The sequence below is a fragment of the Ranitomeya imitator genome, chromosome 2 (assembly GCF_032444005.1).
Source record: "Ranitomeya imitator isolate aRanImi1 chromosome 2, aRanImi1.pri, whole genome shotgun sequence".
Classification (NCBI taxonomy): Eukaryota; Metazoa; Chordata; class Amphibia; order Anura; family Dendrobatidae; genus Ranitomeya; species Ranitomeya imitator.
This window is the reverse complement of record NC_091283.1, coordinates 170514943-170533470: the sequence shown is the minus strand read 5'-3', so window position 1 is coordinate 170533470 and position 18528 is coordinate 170514943. Positions and strand designations below refer to the sequence as shown.

General features: G+C 48.3%; 1 protein-coding gene across 1 annotated transcript in view; it reads left to right on the top strand.

Annotated features, from left to right (window-relative positions):
* Positions 1 to 13993, top strand: part of LOC138662400 (uncharacterized) — a 46014-nt gene extending 32021 nt beyond the window's left edge. The window contains exons 4-6 of the mRNA XM_069747958.1: positions 12187 to 12251; positions 12610 to 12748; positions 12826 to 13993. Of these exons, the coding sequence (XP_069604059.1) occupies positions 12187 to 12251; positions 12610 to 12748; positions 12826 to 13978 (1357 nt within the window). The 3' untranslated portion in view covers positions 13979 to 13993. The remainder of the gene's footprint in view (positions 1 to 12186; positions 12252 to 12609; positions 12749 to 12825) is intronic.
* The last annotated feature ends 4535 nt before the right edge of the window (positions 13994 to 18528 follow it).

Sequence of the window (18528 nt, the reverse complement as noted above, 5' to 3'; positions counted from 1 at the left end):
TTAAATGAGAAAAGATAACACTCACATGTTCTCAGTTCATTGCATGGCAGGCAACCATAGGTCCCAGCTCATTGGATGTGCGCAGGGCTTTCCAGAAGAAGCAAGCAAGCAAGGCAGGCTGGGGGATCTGGCAGAGATTTAAAAAACCTGCAGCCTGTGACATCACAGAAAGGCTGGCTTATCCAGACCCTCCTCTCTCTGCATTCTGAGTACTGCAACCTTAAATTTATCGACTTTCTATAACTTCGCTACAAAACATGTCATAGTCATAACAAACCCAGCATTCATCTCGGATTAATGTGAGCATTCTAATGAGATCAAATATGTCCTATCTGGGATACATATTTACAGAGAAATCCCTACTTCTTTACCAGACGGAGTTAGAAGCCCGTGTAGCGAGGGATGGGCAGATCCACCGAGGGAGAATAAGAATATATATTTTCGTGTTCTTACCGTAAACGGTTTGCATAATATCTTACAAAAACTAAACAAAGAACTTCCATGGATTTCTGGAAACTTCTAGACACTTCTAAACAGTTCTCTGCTAGAGGAAAATTTGAGTCTAGTCGTAAATACCTTTCGGCCATAAAACTCCCCCCAGTACATTGGCAAAGCAGCTCTTGGCTGAGTGAAAGGGAAGGGGGGCTTGTTAGCCCACAGCCTTGAGCAAGAGAAGCTACTTATATATTTCATACCATATCGTAACACCTCCCCCTTTTGGTGTGCGCTAGGGAGGCAGAACCCCACGGTATGCCTCCATGGGCACCTCAGTAGGTTCACCCTGGTGGGACAGTCCATCTGCATTCCCATGCTCTTTGCCCGTTTTGTGTTCAATGGTGAAGTCAAACTGATGAAGGGCAAGGCTCCAGCGTAGCAACCTGCCGTTGGTTCCACACATGGCGTTTAGCCAGCGCAGAGGGTTGTGTTCCGTCACCACAGTGAAGGGGCGACCGTACAAGTAGGGCTGCAAGCGCTGCAGGGCCCAGACTATGGCCAGGCACTCCTTCTCGATGGTAGAGTAGGCCACTTCCCTCGGCAAAAGTTTCTGGCTCAGGTATAACATGGGGTGCTCTTGGTCCTCCGAGTAAACCTGGCTGAGTACAGCACCAAGGCCAAACTCGCTGGCGTCGGTCTGCACCAAGAACGGTCCACTGCTGTCGACTGCTTTCAACACAGGGGCGTTGCACAGTGCGGTTTTCAATGCCTGGAAGGCCCCCTCACAGCCATCTGTCCCAATGTGGGGTAGCTTCTTCCTGGTGAGGTCAGTCAAAGGTTTTGCCAGGCTACTATAGTGCTGAACGAAGCGCCTATAGTACCCTGCAGTGCCCAAGGACATCACCTGTTTCTTGGTCACGGGAGTGGGCCAGTTCACGATCGCGCCCACTTTCTCCGGCTCTGGCTTCAAGGTGTTCCCGCCTACCCGGTGCCCCAGGTAGTGAACCTCCCTCATGCCCATCTGGCACTTTCCCGGCTTGATAGTCAGTCCTGCTTGGTGAATTCGCCTGAGCACCTCCTCGAGATGCTGCAGGTGTTCCTTCCAGGAGGAACTGAAGATGGCAATGCCATCCAAGTACGCCACGGCGTACTTCTCCAGTCCCTGAAGCAGAAGGTTGACCATCCGCTGGAAAGTGGCAGGGGCATTCTTCATGCCGAAGAACATGACCGTGGACTCGTACAGTCCAAAGGGTGTGATAAAGGCGGACTTCTCCTGCGCCTCGGGGCTCAGGGGAATCTGCCAGTATCCTCGACTCAGATCCATTATCGTCAGGTATTGCGCGCCAGCTAACTTCTCAAGCAGCTCCTCGATGCGCGCCATTGGGTGCGCGTCAGAGGCTGTGATGGCGTTGAGCCCCCTGTAGTCCACGCAGAACCGGGTGGTCCGGTCCTTCTTTGGCACGAGAACTACAGGTGATGCCCACGCGCTCTTTGACCGTCGAATCACCCCCAGCTGTAACATCTCATCGATCTCTTGGTGCATAATCTGCTGCACCTGGTCAGAGATTCGATAGGGTGTTCGCCGTAGTGGGGCGTGATTCCCGGTGTCCACCTCGTGGACTGCTAACAGAGTCCTCCCAGGTCGGTTGGAGAACGCGACCCGGAAGGGTTCCAGTGTGGTTTGCAACTGCAACTGCTGGGGTTCAGTTAACGAGGCACTTACCTCCACGTCCTCGATGGACCCATTGGCCTTGGCTTGGGCCAGCATGTCCAGGAGGGTGTCTTCCTCACCGTCTTCGGGCAAGCTGCAGACCGGTAGGACGAATGGTTCACGTTCGTGATGAGCCTTCATCATGTTGACGTGAAAGGCCTTTCGCCTACCCCGAGCGTGGTCAAGCGTGACCACATAAGTGACCGGGTTGAGCTGTTGGTGGACGACGTACGGGCCCTCCCAGGCTGCCTGAAGCTTATCCGTTGGTACGGGGACCAGCACCCACACCTTTTGACCCACGTGGTAGGTCCGCTCCCGGGCGTTCTGGTCATACCAGTGCTTCTGGTCAGCCTGAGCCTGCGTCATGTTGTCATGCACCAACTGCGTCAAGGTCTGCATCTTGTCACGGAAGCGCATGACATACTCAACTATGGACACTTCAGAAGGGTTTGGCTCCTCTTCCCAGGATTCACACAAGCCATTGGTCTGTGGGCGATATGCACTCGATACCAGGTGCTTCACCTGCATTCTCTTACAGAGAGCCTCCATTAGGCGAGACATAAATTGGGTCCCTTGATCAGTAAGCATTTCCCTGGGAAATCCTACACGTGAAAAGATAGTCAACAGGGCATCCGCCACCTTATCTGCCCTAGTTGACGACAGAGCTACTGCCTCTGGGTACCGGGTAGCGTAGTCTACCACAGTAAGGATGTATTGCTTTCCAGAGCTGCTGGGGACGGCCAGCGGGCCCACAATGTCCACCGTGATCCTCTGGAAAGGCTCCTCTATCACTGGCAAAGGGATCAGGGGAGCCTTAATAGCAGGCCCCGCCTTCCCCACTCTTTGACAGGTGACACAGGAGCGGCAGTAGTTTGGCACATCTGTCCCCATCTTAGGCCAATAGAAGTGTTGAGACAGCCGGGCCTTAGTTTTGCTGATCCCCAAGTGTCCAGCTAGCGGGATCTCATGGGCAATCCGCAACAACTCACCCCGGAATTGCTGCGGGACGACCAGCTGTCTTTCCCTCAACCACTCCTTTTGTGATTCTCCGGGTACTGTCTCCCGGTATAACCTTCCTTGTTCCCAGAACACCCTCTCCTTATCAGTCTCGGAGGTGGGCGTCTCGGCGAGTTGCCTCAAACTCTCTAGGCTCGCATCTGTGTGCAGAGCGGCCTGAAACTCATGGCTAGGGGAAGCCAGAAGCGACGTCAGGGTCCCTTCCCCATGGGAACCCTCTTGGACCTGCTCCGGGTCCACCTCTGGTTCAGTCTCAGTGATGACTGAGGAGGGTCCGGAAGGCAGACAGTTATCTGCGTTCCGGGCACTCTGACTGCGGGTGACAGCAGCTACGTAGGCTGTCTCCCCGGGGGTTTCTACAGACCCATCAGCCGACGCTGCTATGGGCTCTACCTCCCCATCCACCCCCAACACTCCAGGGGCAGTGCTACTTATGGGCCAGTTACCTTCCTCGGTGAAACTGGTCACTTTCATGGCATCACCTTCCTCACGGTTCCTATGCATCTCCCCATTTCCTGTAGCACCGACACTTGCCCCTGTTAGGGGTTCCTCAGCCGTCTCACTCCGCAGAGCGGCGTGGCTGGGCACGCCTGTACCTATGGACACATTAACCTTCACAGAAAAATCATTATCAGGTTCAGCTGGCACAGGTACATCATTTTCACCATCAATCCTAGGAAAAAAATGGTTATTAGATGCATCATTACAAGATAAAGCATGGTCAGGTAACACATGCGATTTCCCATCATCATCATCATCCGGGTTAACGTTACCCTCATTAGTAGATTGGGGAGGGGTGTCCGGAACGTAGTATGCAACCATCCTCCCCAAATCAGTCCCAAACAAAACATCAGTGGGCAAATTATCAGACAGCCCCACTTCCTTCACCCCGCTCCCGGCACCCCAATCAATAAAAACCCGGGCCATCGGTAAGGGACAGCTGATGCCTGCAATCCCAGTGACAGGGTTTTCCCCGGAATGATTTCTTCAGGGGCCGCCAGTTCGGGTCGGATGAGGGTTCGTTCAGCCACGGTGTCCTTGAGCAGGGCCGCCATCAGGGCATTACAGCCTTGACTGGCGTATGGGGCCCGGTGAGCAGAGGGGGCCCGCATCGGGCCCCCTTTTACCTGCTCACCGGGCCCCTACCGGCAGCCGCAGGCTGAACCGGGCCCTTAGCGGCGGCCGGCGCTGCAGCTGTTTAACGCTATTGACGTGCGGGCCCGCACGTCAATAGTTAACAGCCGCAGCGTGCAGTTCGCCGGCATCTGACGTCATTGTCACTCGCCGGCGAGTGCACGCTGCAGCTGCGTGGAGAGAGCAGGAGCGCGGCAGGTAAGCAGAACTTGTTGGGGGGGGGGCCCAGGGCAGTAAAGCTGGACACAGGGGGGGCAGAAACCTGGGCACAGGGGGGCAGAAAGCTGGGCCCAGGGGGGGCAGAAAGCTGGGCACAGGGGGGGGGGGCAGAAAGCTGGGCACTAGCAGAAAGCTGGACACAGGGGCAGAAAGCTGGACACAGGGGCAGAAAGCTGCACACGGGCTGAACGCTGCACACAGGGGCAGAAAGCTGCACACAGGGGCAGAAAGCTGGACACAGGGGCAGGAAGCTGGACACAGGGGCAGGAAGCTGGACACAGGGGCAGATTGCTGGACACAGGGGCAGAATGGAGAAACGGGGCATGATTGGAGACACAGGGGGCAGGATGACAGACATGGCGGCATGACTGGAAACACTGGGGCATGACTGGAGACAGATGGGGCAGAATTGAGACACAGGGGGCATGATTGGAGATGGGGCAGAATGGTGATACGGGCATGATTGGAGACACTGGAGGCAGGATTGGAGACAGATGGGGCAGGATCATGGGGCAGGATGGATATGATGGGGAGATCATATGGGGCAGGATGGATACTCATTAGGGCAGGATGGGAGAACATATGGCTGACGCCAGGAATGCGACACACGGGGGCTAGGATGGCAAATATTATTACCATAGGGGCTAATTAAGGGATATTATTACTGCAGTGATGTATTTATTTTATTTTTTGAGTATACTGTTCTAAATGGGGGGGCGGTCCTATTACTGTGTAGAGTGATACTATGTCGCCTTCTTCATGTGGTGTAATGTAGAAGTTGGGAAAATTAAGTAATGTGTTCTGCAAGTGGAACTCGAGATAACGGTGTTATTTCCTGCAGAGACGAGTCCTGGCTGGATGAAGTGATGGCGGTCTGTGCTGGATGAAAGATGAAGGACTTCACCTAGAGACGTCACTGGTGAGTCAGTGTGTTACCTATACACTGACACTATACACTGTATACTATATACAGAGGTCCTGTGTATAATGTCACCAGTGATCACTGGATTACCTATACACTATATACAGAGCTCCTGTGTATAATGTCACTGGTGATCACTGTATTACCTGTACACAGACACTGCATACTAAGTACAGATCTCCTGTGTATAATGGCACTGATGGTGATAGTATTGTGGGTTTTTTTTTAATTATTGATCAGTATTGTAGTATTCAGTCACTATGATGTGGTGGTGGTAATATGTGGTCTGGCCATGATGTTGTGGTATTTGTTCTTTGTATTTGATATTATTCGATCACTGTGGTGGTAATATGTCATCTGGTCATGGTGTGGCGGTATTTGTGCCTTGTAGATACTATTATAGGTCACTGTGGTGATATGGTGTCTGGTCATGGTGCTGTGGTATTTGTTCCTTGTATGTGGTATTATAGGTCATTTTAAAAATTGGAAAATAAATAAAAATATACCTAAATTGTATTGCATATTTTAACAAATATTTAATAGGTTACAGTAGAGTAGGGCCCGGCCAAAAGTGTCTACCTTGTCATTTTGGTGGCTTAAAAAATATTTTGGCCAAAACAAAAGCTGCCGGCTATATGTGTGATCTGGTGATGGGAACTGTTAATGTGTGATAGGTGAGAAGTGGAGTTTTTCCAAGAAAGAGTGGTGGGACTGTGGACAGTTTAAGGAGTGGAGCGTGGAGGCAGGGCTCGGGTGGAGCCTGGGCGGAGTCTCAAGGGGGCCCCGGAAATTTTGCCAGTATGGGGCCCTGAAATTTCTAGTGGCAGCCCTGTCCTTGAAGCCTGTAGCAACATGGCCTCCCACAGTGACGTGCTGTACGTTGTCACACACCCTCCCAACCACACCACCCACCAAAACATAGTAACATAGTTAGTAAGGCCAAAAAAAGACATTTGTCCATCCAGTTCAGCCTATATTCCATCATAATAAATCCCCAGATCTACGTCCTTCTACAGAACCTAATTGTATGATACAATATTGTTCTGCTCCAGGAAGACATCCAGGCCTCTCTTAAACCCCTCGACTGAGTTCGCCATCACCACCTCCTCAGGCAAGCAATTCCAGATTCTCACTGCCCTAACAGTAAAGAATCCTCTTCTATGTTGGTGGAAAAACCTTCTCTCCTCCAGACGCAGAGAATGCCCCCTTGTGCCCGTCACCTTCCTTGGTATAAACAGATCCTCAGCGAGATATTTGTATTGTCCCCTTATATACTTATACATGGTTATTAGATCGCCCCTCAGTCGTCTTTTTTCTAGACTAAATAATCCTAATTTCGCTAATCTATCTGGGTATTGTAGTTCTCCCATCCCCTTTATTAATTTTGTTGCCCTCCTTTGTACTCTCTCTAGTTCCATTATATCCTTCCTGAGCACCGGTGCCCAAAACTGGACACAGTACTCCATGTGCGGTCTAACTAGGGATTTGTACAGAGGCAGTATAATGCTCTCATCATGTGTATCCAGACCTCTTTTAATGCACCCCATGATCCTGTTTGCCTTGGCAGCTGCTTCCTGGCACTGGCTGCTCCAGGTAAGTTTATCATTAACTAGGATCCCCAAGTCCTTCTCCCTGTCAGATTTACCCAGTGATTTCCCATTCAGTGTGTAATGGTGACATTGATTCCTTCTTCCCATGTGTATAACCTTACATTTATCATTGTTAAACCTCATCTGCCACATTTCAGCCCAAGTTTCCAACTTATCCAGATCCATCTGTAGCAGAATACTATCTTCTCTTGTATTAACTGCTTTACATAGTTTTGTATCATCTGCAAATATCGATATTTTACTGTGTAAACCTTCTACCAGATCATTAATGAATATGTTGAAGAGAACAGGTCCCAATACTGACCCCTGCGGTACCCCACTGGTCACAGCGACCCAGTTAGAGACTATACCATTTATAACCACCCTCTGCTTTCTATCACTAAGCCAGTTACTAACCCATTTACACACAATTTCCCCCAGACCAAGCATTCTCATTTTGTGTACCAACCTCTTGTGCGGCACGGTATCAAACGCTTTGGAAAAATCGAGATATACCACGTCCAATGACTCACCGTGGTCCAGCCTATAGCTTACCTCTTCATAAAAACTGATTAGATTGGTTTGACAGGAGCGATTTCTCATAAACCCATGCTGATATGGAGTTAAACAGTTATTCTCATTGAGATAATCCAGAATAACATCCCTCAGAAACCCTTCAAATATTTTACCAACAATAGAGGTTAAACTTACTGGCCTATAATTTCCAGGTTCACTTTTAGAGCCCTTTTTGAATATTGGCACCACATTTGCTATGCGCCAATCCTGCGGAACAGACCCTGTCGCTATAGAGTCCCTAAAAATAAGAAATAATGGTTTATCTATTACATTACTTAGTTCTCTTAGTACTGCTGCATTAGGCCCTGGGGCCTTGGCTGGGGTGTTCTTCTGCTTGGTTGGGCAGGAGGGACTGAGATGACCAGTCTGATTGCAGGTGTAACACTTGCGAGATTCGGTGGTAGGTCTGGTGCTGTTGGCTACGGGGACAGGACCTCTGGTGTGCTGGCTGGCAGGGGTACTGGCGTTGGTTGCAGGCTTACCCCCTCTCCAGCTGGTGGTAACTGGCTTCCGCACTTCCGATCTACGGTTGGCCTCGTAGGCATCGGCAATCTGCGCTGCTTTCGTCATGTCTTTGGGTTCTCTGTCCATCACGAACTGTCGCACCTCAGCTGGGCAAAGATGAAAGAACTGGTCTTTGATCATCAGGTCTCGCAGCTGTGCAAAGGTGGTCACTGACAGTCCTTGGGTCCACTGGTCAAAGTGGGTCCCCAGTCCATGCACCACATCACTGTAACTGTCGTGTGGGCCACGTTGGAGGGTCCGGAACTTTCTACGGTACACCTCGGGTGTAAGCTGGTACTTTGCTATCAGGGCCTGCTTGATGGCCTCATAGTCACCATCTTGTTCTTGAGGGAGGGCAGCAAACGCCTCCAGAGCTTTGCCTCTCAGCCCTGGTGTCCGGTATCGGGCCCATTCATCTGTAGGCAGCCGGTACTGTCTGCAGGCTTTCTCAAAGGCCCGCAGAAACGTGTCCAAGTCTCCGTCCTTCTCCATAACAGGGAAGTGATCGGGCCGGGGCTTAGGTATCTGAGCGCTGCTGGGCTCACGGCTCTGGGCGGTAGAGGGCATCCCCCTCTGCCGGAGCATCTCCAGTTCGTGTTCTCGCTGGGCTTGGCGCTCGGCTTTCTCAGCCTCCCGCTCGGCTCGGGCCTCTCTCTCGGCTTGCTGGGCCTCCTGCCGGTATTGCTGAATCAGCTGCAGACGTCTCTCTAGGTCATCTGCGGAGCATTGTTGCAGAGCCAGCTGCAGACGTCTCTCTAGGTCATCTGCGGAGCATTGTTGCAGAGCCAGCTGCAGGAGGAGGTCTGCGCCCCCCTTGTTGCCATTAGGGTCCGTATTCAGTGGTTGGACCTCTGCTGCAGCACCATGTTCACTTGTGCTGGCTTCTGCGGCCTCTGTGACCTGGCTTGGTCTGCTTCGAATTGCACCAGTTCAGCGACCATTTGAGCCTTGGTCTTACCCTGGGGGTTTAGGCCATGGCACGTGCATATCCCAGCAAGAAAGTCCTTCTTCTGTTGGTTGTACCAGGCTTCCCCTTTCGCAGCCATGGATGCCAAATAAAAGATAGGACAGAAAAACGAAGAGAAAGGGAGGGGATAATTACCAGTACGCAATTGTCTCAAGACTAATAAAACACTGAGTTCGTTCTCCAAACTTATTTGCGCAGAGTCCTCGCAAGAACTTTCTGCAAGTTTTTAGTGAGAGGAATGATTGCTCAAACCAAATCACTAATGCTCTAATATCCCACCGCCTTGCCACCAATTTGTCAGGAATTCCTGACCGCTGCCAATTTGTCACAATTCACACCGTGACCGTCACCCCTACATCACGGGTCGGGGTGACTTTAGGCCAACAGACGGCTATCACATGTGCAGGGGGCTTATCTTAGTTATCCCTCCACTGCTAGCAATGTGATGAAAAAACACACACAAGGCTATTGACCTCTTAGTTTCCAGCAGGGGCTTATTTTAGGTATCCCACTGCTTTTCAATATACCACGAACTGCAGGGATTTATGTCTATCCCGCTTACAGTTTCACTTCACACTTGCAGCTCTCTGGCGCCCCCCTTACTCTCAGGTCAGATTAGGTACTGCACCCTGGGTAATTAGTCGCCAGACAGGCTGCCTGCTATGTACTGGCTATTGGGCACGCTGCAACGACACGATAAATTACTCCCACTCAGGCAGGAACAATAATTATCAACGCCGCAGTCGCTACAACATAACCCAAAAGTCTGCACACGGTATCAGTGCCACCAGCTTCGATTAAACGGGTCCGAAGCTAACCCAAAAACAACAGTAGCGTATTTCCCTTCAGGAGACTTAGGGTACGGTTTTTAGAGCATGGAGAATGAACTAATATGAAATATTATATCCCATAAAAATTAGGCAGTGCTTTATCAAAAATATTTTATAAAGATGTTACAAATGAGACAATTGCAAATATGTACAAGGGTAATTATAAAATAAACAGGGATTAAATGAGAAAAGATAACACTCACATGTTCTCAGTTCATTGCATGGCAGGCAACCATAGGTCCCAGCTCACTGGACGTGCGCAGGGCTTTCCAGAAGAAGCAAGCAAGGCAGGCTGGGGGATCTGGCAGAGATTTAAAAAACCTGCAGCCTGTGACATCACAGAAAGGCTGCCTTATCCAGACCCTCCTCTCTCTGCATTCTGAGTACTGCAACCTTAAATTTATCGACTTTCTATAACTTCGCTACAAAACATGTCATAGTCATAACAAACCCAGCATTCATCTCGGATTAACGTGAGCATTCTAATGAGATCAAATATGTCCTATCTGGGATACATATTTACAGAGAAATCCCTACTTCTTTACCAGACGGAGTTAGAAGCCAGTGTATCGAGGGATGGGCAGATCCACCGAGGGAGAATAAGAATATATATTTTCGTGTTCTTACCGTAAACGGTTTGCATAATATCTTACAAAAACTAAATAAAGAACTTCCATGGATTTCTGGAAACTTCTACATACATGCTAGCCACCTTAGGGAGAGACCCAAGTTGGGCTAAATGTAGCGGGACGAAAGAGACCGAAAAGCCCTCTACTTAAAGGAAATACATAGTGGATGCTTTCCTGAAACGGAAAGTACTTGCAAGCAGCATAATACAAAGAATAGCAGGTTTACCCAGAATCCTTTGCAGTAGGCGGAGCTATGCAAATCATCTCTTTCCACCCCAGTCTAATCCACAGCGCTTGGAATCGCCAAGCGTGCAATGCTGCGGATTAGTTTCTAAATTTACACAGCCAACCAATTCCTACCTGTGAGAGATGATTTGCATAGCTCCGCCTACTGCAAAGGATTCTGGGTAAACCTGCTATTCTTTGTATTATGCTCTTCCGTTTCAGGAAAGCATCCACTATGGAAACTTCTAGACACTTCTAAACAGTTCTCTGCTAGAGCAAAATTTGAGTCTAGTCGTAAATACCTTTCGGCCATAAAACTACCCCCAGTACATTGGCAAAGCAGCTCTTGGCTGAGTGAAAGGGAAGGGGGGCTTGTTAGCCCACAGCCTTGAGCAAGAGAAGCTACTTATATGATATTTCATACCATATCGTGACAGGGTACCTCCCCCACAATATATGACATCAGTTATACAGATCCCCGCTTCTTTTACTGGAGGAACAGAACAATATGAGGTGAGATCGTTCCTTTTGTTTCTTTATAACATTGTTACTTTTGGTCCGTAAATGGTTGGTCAAATGTTATTGCTTCTATACCTTAGTATCATTGGGAACATGTGCTTCTTTGATAGTTATACTCTTGGTACTCTCTGTATTATATTTATTATGGATTAATCTACTCCGTTGTGTTACTACACAGGTTTTATATAATTCCTGTAACAATATCGTAGATTTACCCATCCAGTAGTGTTAGCATGTAGTTTAGTGTTAATTAGTGTGTTCAAATTATGTTTTTTTTTAGGTGTTCAACACCATTTTTAAACACTTATTAAAAGTTAAATTTTAAATATTGGTCCCATAACGGCCGGACGTTGTAGCATAGTGGCTGGGATATTACATCAATCAAATGTATTGAATGCGGTAAAATCCACACGGTTCAGTTAACACATGCAGATTTACCTGCGTTCAATAGGCGGAAGCGCTGCTACATCCGAATCGTGGGCACCTGACCTGATTGTCATAGGCACTCACTCCGGTTAATCACAGATGTAGCAGAGCTGAATTTTCTGGGTAACCTAACCCCTATTTTCAAAATGACAGCTCACTGAGCATAGGTACTACAGGGTGCGCGCCGTCCAATAGTAATCTTCAGGTATCACCAGGCATTGTGCCAGTGACAATCTCCACTCTGTCTATACACTGGGACATTACAATCTCCTGCTTTCAGCCCTTCCAATTTGTTCTGAAGTGTTTGAGGATCCTCCTTTTCCTGTGCCTTCTCCTATGGAGCAGAGTGAGGAGTAGCACTCACTGTAACCACATTTTGTCCCCCGGCTTCAGATAAATGCATAGCCCCTGCTCGCTTCCTCATTCTCCTACTTTGTTTATTAACTTCCCATACAGGATTAACATATTTTTTTTTCTTAAAAGGTTGAAACTTTTGGACCCTGAAAAAGTGAAGAGTTTGACGTCAGCATCTCGGCTCCATGTGCCAGGTGCAGTTGAGGGGGGAGGGGAAGGGTCTGTATTTAGAGCAGGACTGTGCCCTGTTATCTGACAGGCAGGATATGTGGGTGGTAGAATTGGTGCAAATTGACTCTCGGGACCCAGGCCATCACCCACGTGAGTGATACCCAGAGACCTGCATCCTACCCAATAGCTCGGCTGACACACACGTGCAGTCACGGTGATGACATCTGGGATTGCAGAATTCATTTGAATGATGAGCTGCAGTACCAGGAAAAGTAAATGGGGAAAAAAATATTGTGATCTCAAGACTGTGTATTAAAAGGGTTTGTCAAGCAGTCATTGAATGGTGTCTAATATCTATATTCTTGTTTTGGGTGGAGTCAGGTGGTGCAAAACAGAACCCAATTCTTCATCAGACCACAAATAACAAGCAGCCACCTTGGAGCTGTAAGCGTACATTACCAAGATCATCAGTAAAACTGACCTTGACTTCAAGCAAGAGGACTGGAATTGCCAGCAGACGGTGAGGACGGAGGACGCCATTCTGTATGTAGGTATATACACATGTCCCATTTATTTTCATGTACTTTCTCCCCCTAGAGAGATTATTAACCCATTAGGAAGGGTGAAGATTCGGCAGGCGGATGATGATACCAGAAGGCGACAATTGTGGCACCAAATGAAGCATCTGCTTCTCCTGGATGACAAATCTAGAGAAAGTGACAAAAGTCAACTGCAACATGTCCAACCTGGAGACGGCAAGACCTCTGGTCAGACAGTCCCGAACCATGCTGGCAACTTAGAGGAATCCAACATAGAGGACCATGAGAAGTCCTCACACCTAAGTGACCATCAAGCAACGTCCACGCAGATCAATGAGGCAGAAGACAGGGTAACTTTAGTATCGGACCCACAGACTGGTGATGTCCAAGAACTGGGAGACTACAAAGAACCACAACCTTCATGTCATTGGGAAGAGAACCATGAAACGAAGGGAAGTCACAATGAGGGTCCACCTACCCACCTGAGCAATCCTGACAATGTGGTTGCTGGTTTATTGAAACAGTCTCCTGCAGCAGAACCACCCACCAGCAGTCAAAAAAATGATCAGTCAAGTGGTAGCCAGCTGACAGACACTGGTACCCGTGGTCACAAGTCACAACCTGTGTCACCAGAAGGTACAAAGGTCTCCATATCAGAGAATTTAGCCAGTAGCCAGAGATGCAAAACCATCTTGGGACCAAATCTACCCAAAGACCAACAAAATGCCTCAGAAATGGGCAGTCAAGAACTGAAAGGACATCTCTGGTCAAGAACCTATGATGTTATAAGGCAAAGCCAAGGAGTCTTGGTGTTGACGAGAAGCACAGATGAGAACGCAGTCTTCATCCCCAAACTTAAGCTTGAGTTCACCCCTGACAACAGCATAGACTGGACTAGGCCTGATGCACCACCACCGCTGGGCACCAATAAAGGAGGTGCACCCATAAAGAACGATCTCGGGGTCCTGAATGCATGTACACCTCGAGGACCTACCTTTAGTAAGAGCATGCTAAAGAAGTCCTCCATGTTGTATGGTCAAGATATTGTTCCAGGAGTTTCCTCAGAATCTGATATCCCAATGATCAGTGCGTGTCCTCTGGATAGAATTGTGGATCTCTCCATTTCCTTCCAGGGTAAATATGAGGAGCAGGAAATCCCAGCAGATATTCCTAAAATTCTACTACCTGAGGAAGACTATGATGAGGACTAGGGTGGGGTGTATGGTCCAATATCCATCTGCTGACTCACTCATAATACAGATCCGTCAGTACTCCATGCTTTATACTGCAGCTCTCCTCACTTTAGCTGTTTTTAGGAATGTCAGGTGGTCCGTGCATGGCACCCATTTACCTCCATTCTTTTTTTTTTTAATTTAAATAGATTTTTATTAACAATATAAAAAAAAGGAGAACAACAGAATGCCATTTACATTGCATTATATCAGATACACATTTTCTTACTTTAATAAACCCCAACATTACCCCAACTACCCCCCTCCCCCATAAGACAGCTCAGTCTCAATCTCCACCCCACCGAGGCATTATCTGCCTCTTGTAATTTATCCTCTTCCAGGTCTTAGGAAACACGACGCCTATACTCCTCAATCCAAATCAAACCAAGGAGACCATATTTTATTAAAGAGTTCTATTTTCCCCCTTTTACTGTACACCCCCTTTTCCAATTTTAGACCATGTTGAACATATTGGAGAAATTCCCTTCTCACAGGTGGTTCCGCGTTTATCCAGTTTCGTGCTATTACTTTCCTGGCCATGTAGAGTAGCCTAGCAATTGCAATCTTCCAAGTATTGTCAACTCCAATTTCTTCCACATATCCCAGCACACATACTATCGGGTCTCTAACAACTCTGCACTTATACGCTGCTTCAACTCGGCTCAAAACCACCACCCAAAAGGCAGCCAGTCTCGGACACGTCCACATCATGTGATATATTCCTGCCTTCTCACTCGCACACCTCGGACACCCAGAATTGGCACGCAATCCCGCTTTGTATAACACTTCCGGAGATTTATATACCCTATGCAAAATGTATAGCTGCGAGAGCCTATATGGTTCACTCAAGGATAGTCGCGGAACCCACTCCATCACCGATTCCCAGGTTTCATTTTCCATCGGCCCCACTTCTCTCTCCCACTTAGCTCTCGCCTTTATAGGGAAATCTAGCAGAAATGTGTGCATAAGGTCCTTATACAGAGTGGAAATAACTCCCCTTGTAGTACCCTCACCACACACATACTCCAACACTATATCATCTTGAACCCTGATATCAGCCTTCTTATTCTGAGCTCTAAAGGCATGTCTCATCTGCGCATACTGATATTCCCCTGTGGATCGCAAACCAAATTCTTCCTGCAATTGGGAAAAGGACTTCAGCTCCTGCTGCTGGATTATCTGGTGAACAAAGCAAATTCCCTTATTCTGCCATTCCATCAATCCTCCCAGGGCCTCAAAATCCTTTAAGTTGTGGTTAGACCATATCGGTGTGAATTTAGTCAACCCTGTAACCCCACGAATCTGCCTTAATCTATTCCATAATTTACGAATCAGGAACAGGGTTGGGTATATTTTCCCCAGCGCGCCCAATGAGCCATCCTCCAAACACCTGGCCATCGGTCCGTCACCTCTTCCAATAGCTGTTGTACTGCACTGGATGACGCCCCTCGCGCCCAGCCCTTCAAATGCTGGCTCTGGGCCGCAAGGAAGTATATTTCCGGGTTGGGCAAAGCCAAACCACCATCTTCCTTGGGTCGTTGAAGCGTCTCCAAGCTAATACGTGGATATTGTCTACCCCATATCAAACTTCTAAAGAGGGCATTAATCTGCCTGAACTTCCCCCGAGGGATCCAAATTGGTGCGTTATGCAGAACATAAAGAATTTTGGGCATAAGGACCATTTTAATAAGGTTTACCCTACCGACGACCGATAGATGTAGCTTATTCCAGGCGTCTACCTTTGCCTTGAGTACCCCCATAACAGGAGTCAAATTTCTTTGCAGAAACTCCGCCACCGGCACCGAAATCCATATTCCAAGATATTTAAATTGGGAAACCACCTTCAGCCTCTCATCCCCAACATCCTCACTCACATTCTCTCCTACGTCATCCACTCTAAAAAGAACCGTCTTATCCCAATTAATTGTTAGTCCCGACACAGTACCAAATCTCTCAACAATTTCAACGGCCCCTCTTAGTGAATTGTCTGGATCCTCCAGGAACAGCAAAACATCATCCGCATATAACGCTATTTTTTCCTCTACTTTGCCATACCTAAACCCAGGGACCCCATCCGACTGCCGAATCTTAGCAGCAAGAGGTTCTACAGCCAACGCGAACAGGAGGGGTGAAAGCGGGCATCCCTGCCTAGTACCCCTAGCCAGCCCTATAGGACGAGATAGCTCCCCATTTACTCTAATTCTGGCGGATGGTAATGAGTACAACAGCTGTATCCAGGCCACAAACTGCGGGCCAAACCCCATACATTCCAGCACCTGCCAGAGGTACCCCCATTCGACGCTGTCAAACGCCTTGTGTGCATCTAGCGATACAATCACTCTTCGACCACAGTTATCAGACTCTACCTGCAAATTTACATATAACCTCCGCAAATTGATCGCCGTTGATCTATCCGGCATAAAGCCAGATTGGTCCGAATGCACCAGACTCGCAATAACACTAGAGAGGCGGAGAGCCAACACCTTGGCCAGAAGCTTGACATCAATTGTTAGTAAAGAAATTGGGCGGTACGACTCCGGTTTCCCCAAGTCCTTATCCTCCTTTGGAATGACCACTATTATGGCCTCTCTCATAGAGGCTGGCAAGCGCCCACAAGACCTAGCTTCCTCCAATACCATTTTTAATCTAGGAATCAACACTTCTGCCAACCCTTTATAGATCTCAGCGGGTAACCCATCGACCCCAGGCGCCTTCCCATTGGCCATAGACATCAATGCCCGACTCAATTCCTCCTCAGTGATAGGGGCCTCAAGGCTCTCCCTATCTGCCTCACTCAGTCTCGGCAAATCCAGACCTTCCAAGAAAGTCAGTGCATCCTCGACCGATTCACCAACCCGAGAGGAATACAAATCTGCATAGAAGTCCGCAAAGGCTCTCAAAATTTCAGGTGTTTCCGTTATTTTACCTCCACTAGCAGAATCCAAAGAGTGTATATATGAAGAACCTCTCTGAGCAGCAGCCACTACCGACAGCATATGTCCCACTGTTTCTCCCTCCTGATAGAACAATACCCTTTGGAAATCTCGTTTCCTCTCAGCTTTGCCTAGCAGAATTTTTTCCAAATGATTTTGTGCGTTTTTCATTCTTCTCTCTGCCTCAGGGGTTCCCAGTGTGGCCATCCCATCCTCTGCTTCCTTCAACTCCTCAACTGCCGCTTTTTCTACCTCTCTCGTCCTCCGCTTACACCTACTAATGTCCCTAAACAGTAGTCCCCTCAGGTACGCCTTCATTGCATCCCAAATTGTAAGAACGTCGGCGCTTCCATCATTTAAGAGAAAGAATTCCGCCACCTCCCGTCCTATACTTTCCAACTCAATACTCTGTAACCAATTAGGATGAATCTTCCATTCTCTCCCACTTAGCGAGCGAGCCCCCTCCAATCTAACCTCTACTTCAATTGGACTATGGTCCGACAAGGCCCTTGGCAGATATCTCACCTCCCCAACCAATGTGTCCAAAATCCTGTTACCCAGAGCCATATCAATCCTAGAGAGTGTGGCATGTGCCGGTGAATAACATGAGTACCCTCTCTCCCCCACATGTCTAACCCTCCACAGATCAATCAAACCTATCTCCTGTATATAGGTGCCAAATGTTGTTATGTGTCCCTCCGACCTATTCTGAGTATTTTTATCCCAATATTCATCACAGATGTTATTTAGATCTCCGATAATTATTAACGGTGTCGGTCCCCATTTTTCCACTCGCTCCATTACTTCTCTAATCTTCCTGCTAGAGTAGGGAGGCGGAATATACATCGCGGCAACACACAGCATCACTCCATACAGTATACACCGTAATAGTACATACTGTCCCTCCACGTCCACATATACCTTCACCTCCTCATACTGAACTCCCGCTGGAACCAAGATTGAGACTCCTCTTGCATACGTGGAGAAGGTAGAATGATATCCCCTCTGGATCCATCGTCTATTCAAAACATCCACTTTTTCCCTTACCAAATGCGTCTCCAGCAAGCATATCATTGAGGCCCTTTGGTCTCTTGCATATTGCAAACACGCAGCACGTCTAGATTTCTCCCCTAGGCCTCTCACATTCCAGCACAAAATCTTAAAACGGGTCCCCATCACTTGGCTCATCTTCACTATAAGTATCATCAATTTTGAGCTCAGGCTGTCTAACTACCCTCCCCCCCCCCCCCCTCCCAACTCCCCCTCCCACCCTTCCCCCCTCACATCTAACCATTCCACCTCTTTCCAAGAGTGGGGCATCATCGCCCATAGCGAACACTCCGTTTGGCATTACCTTCCCAACCCTCCTCCCACCACTGTACATAACAGGATTTCAGACATTTTGAAAAATAACGTTCTCAAAACATTTTAACTTAGAATTATTTGCACACACAAGAAGTCTGCATAAACTTAAAATATGTCGCAAACCCTTCCTCCCCCTTTCCCAGCAGCCATTACACCATCCCTTTAACTTTAACTGGATATAATCCAGCTCCCTTCTTCCCCCCCCATACCCCTTGGCTTGTCAATCACATG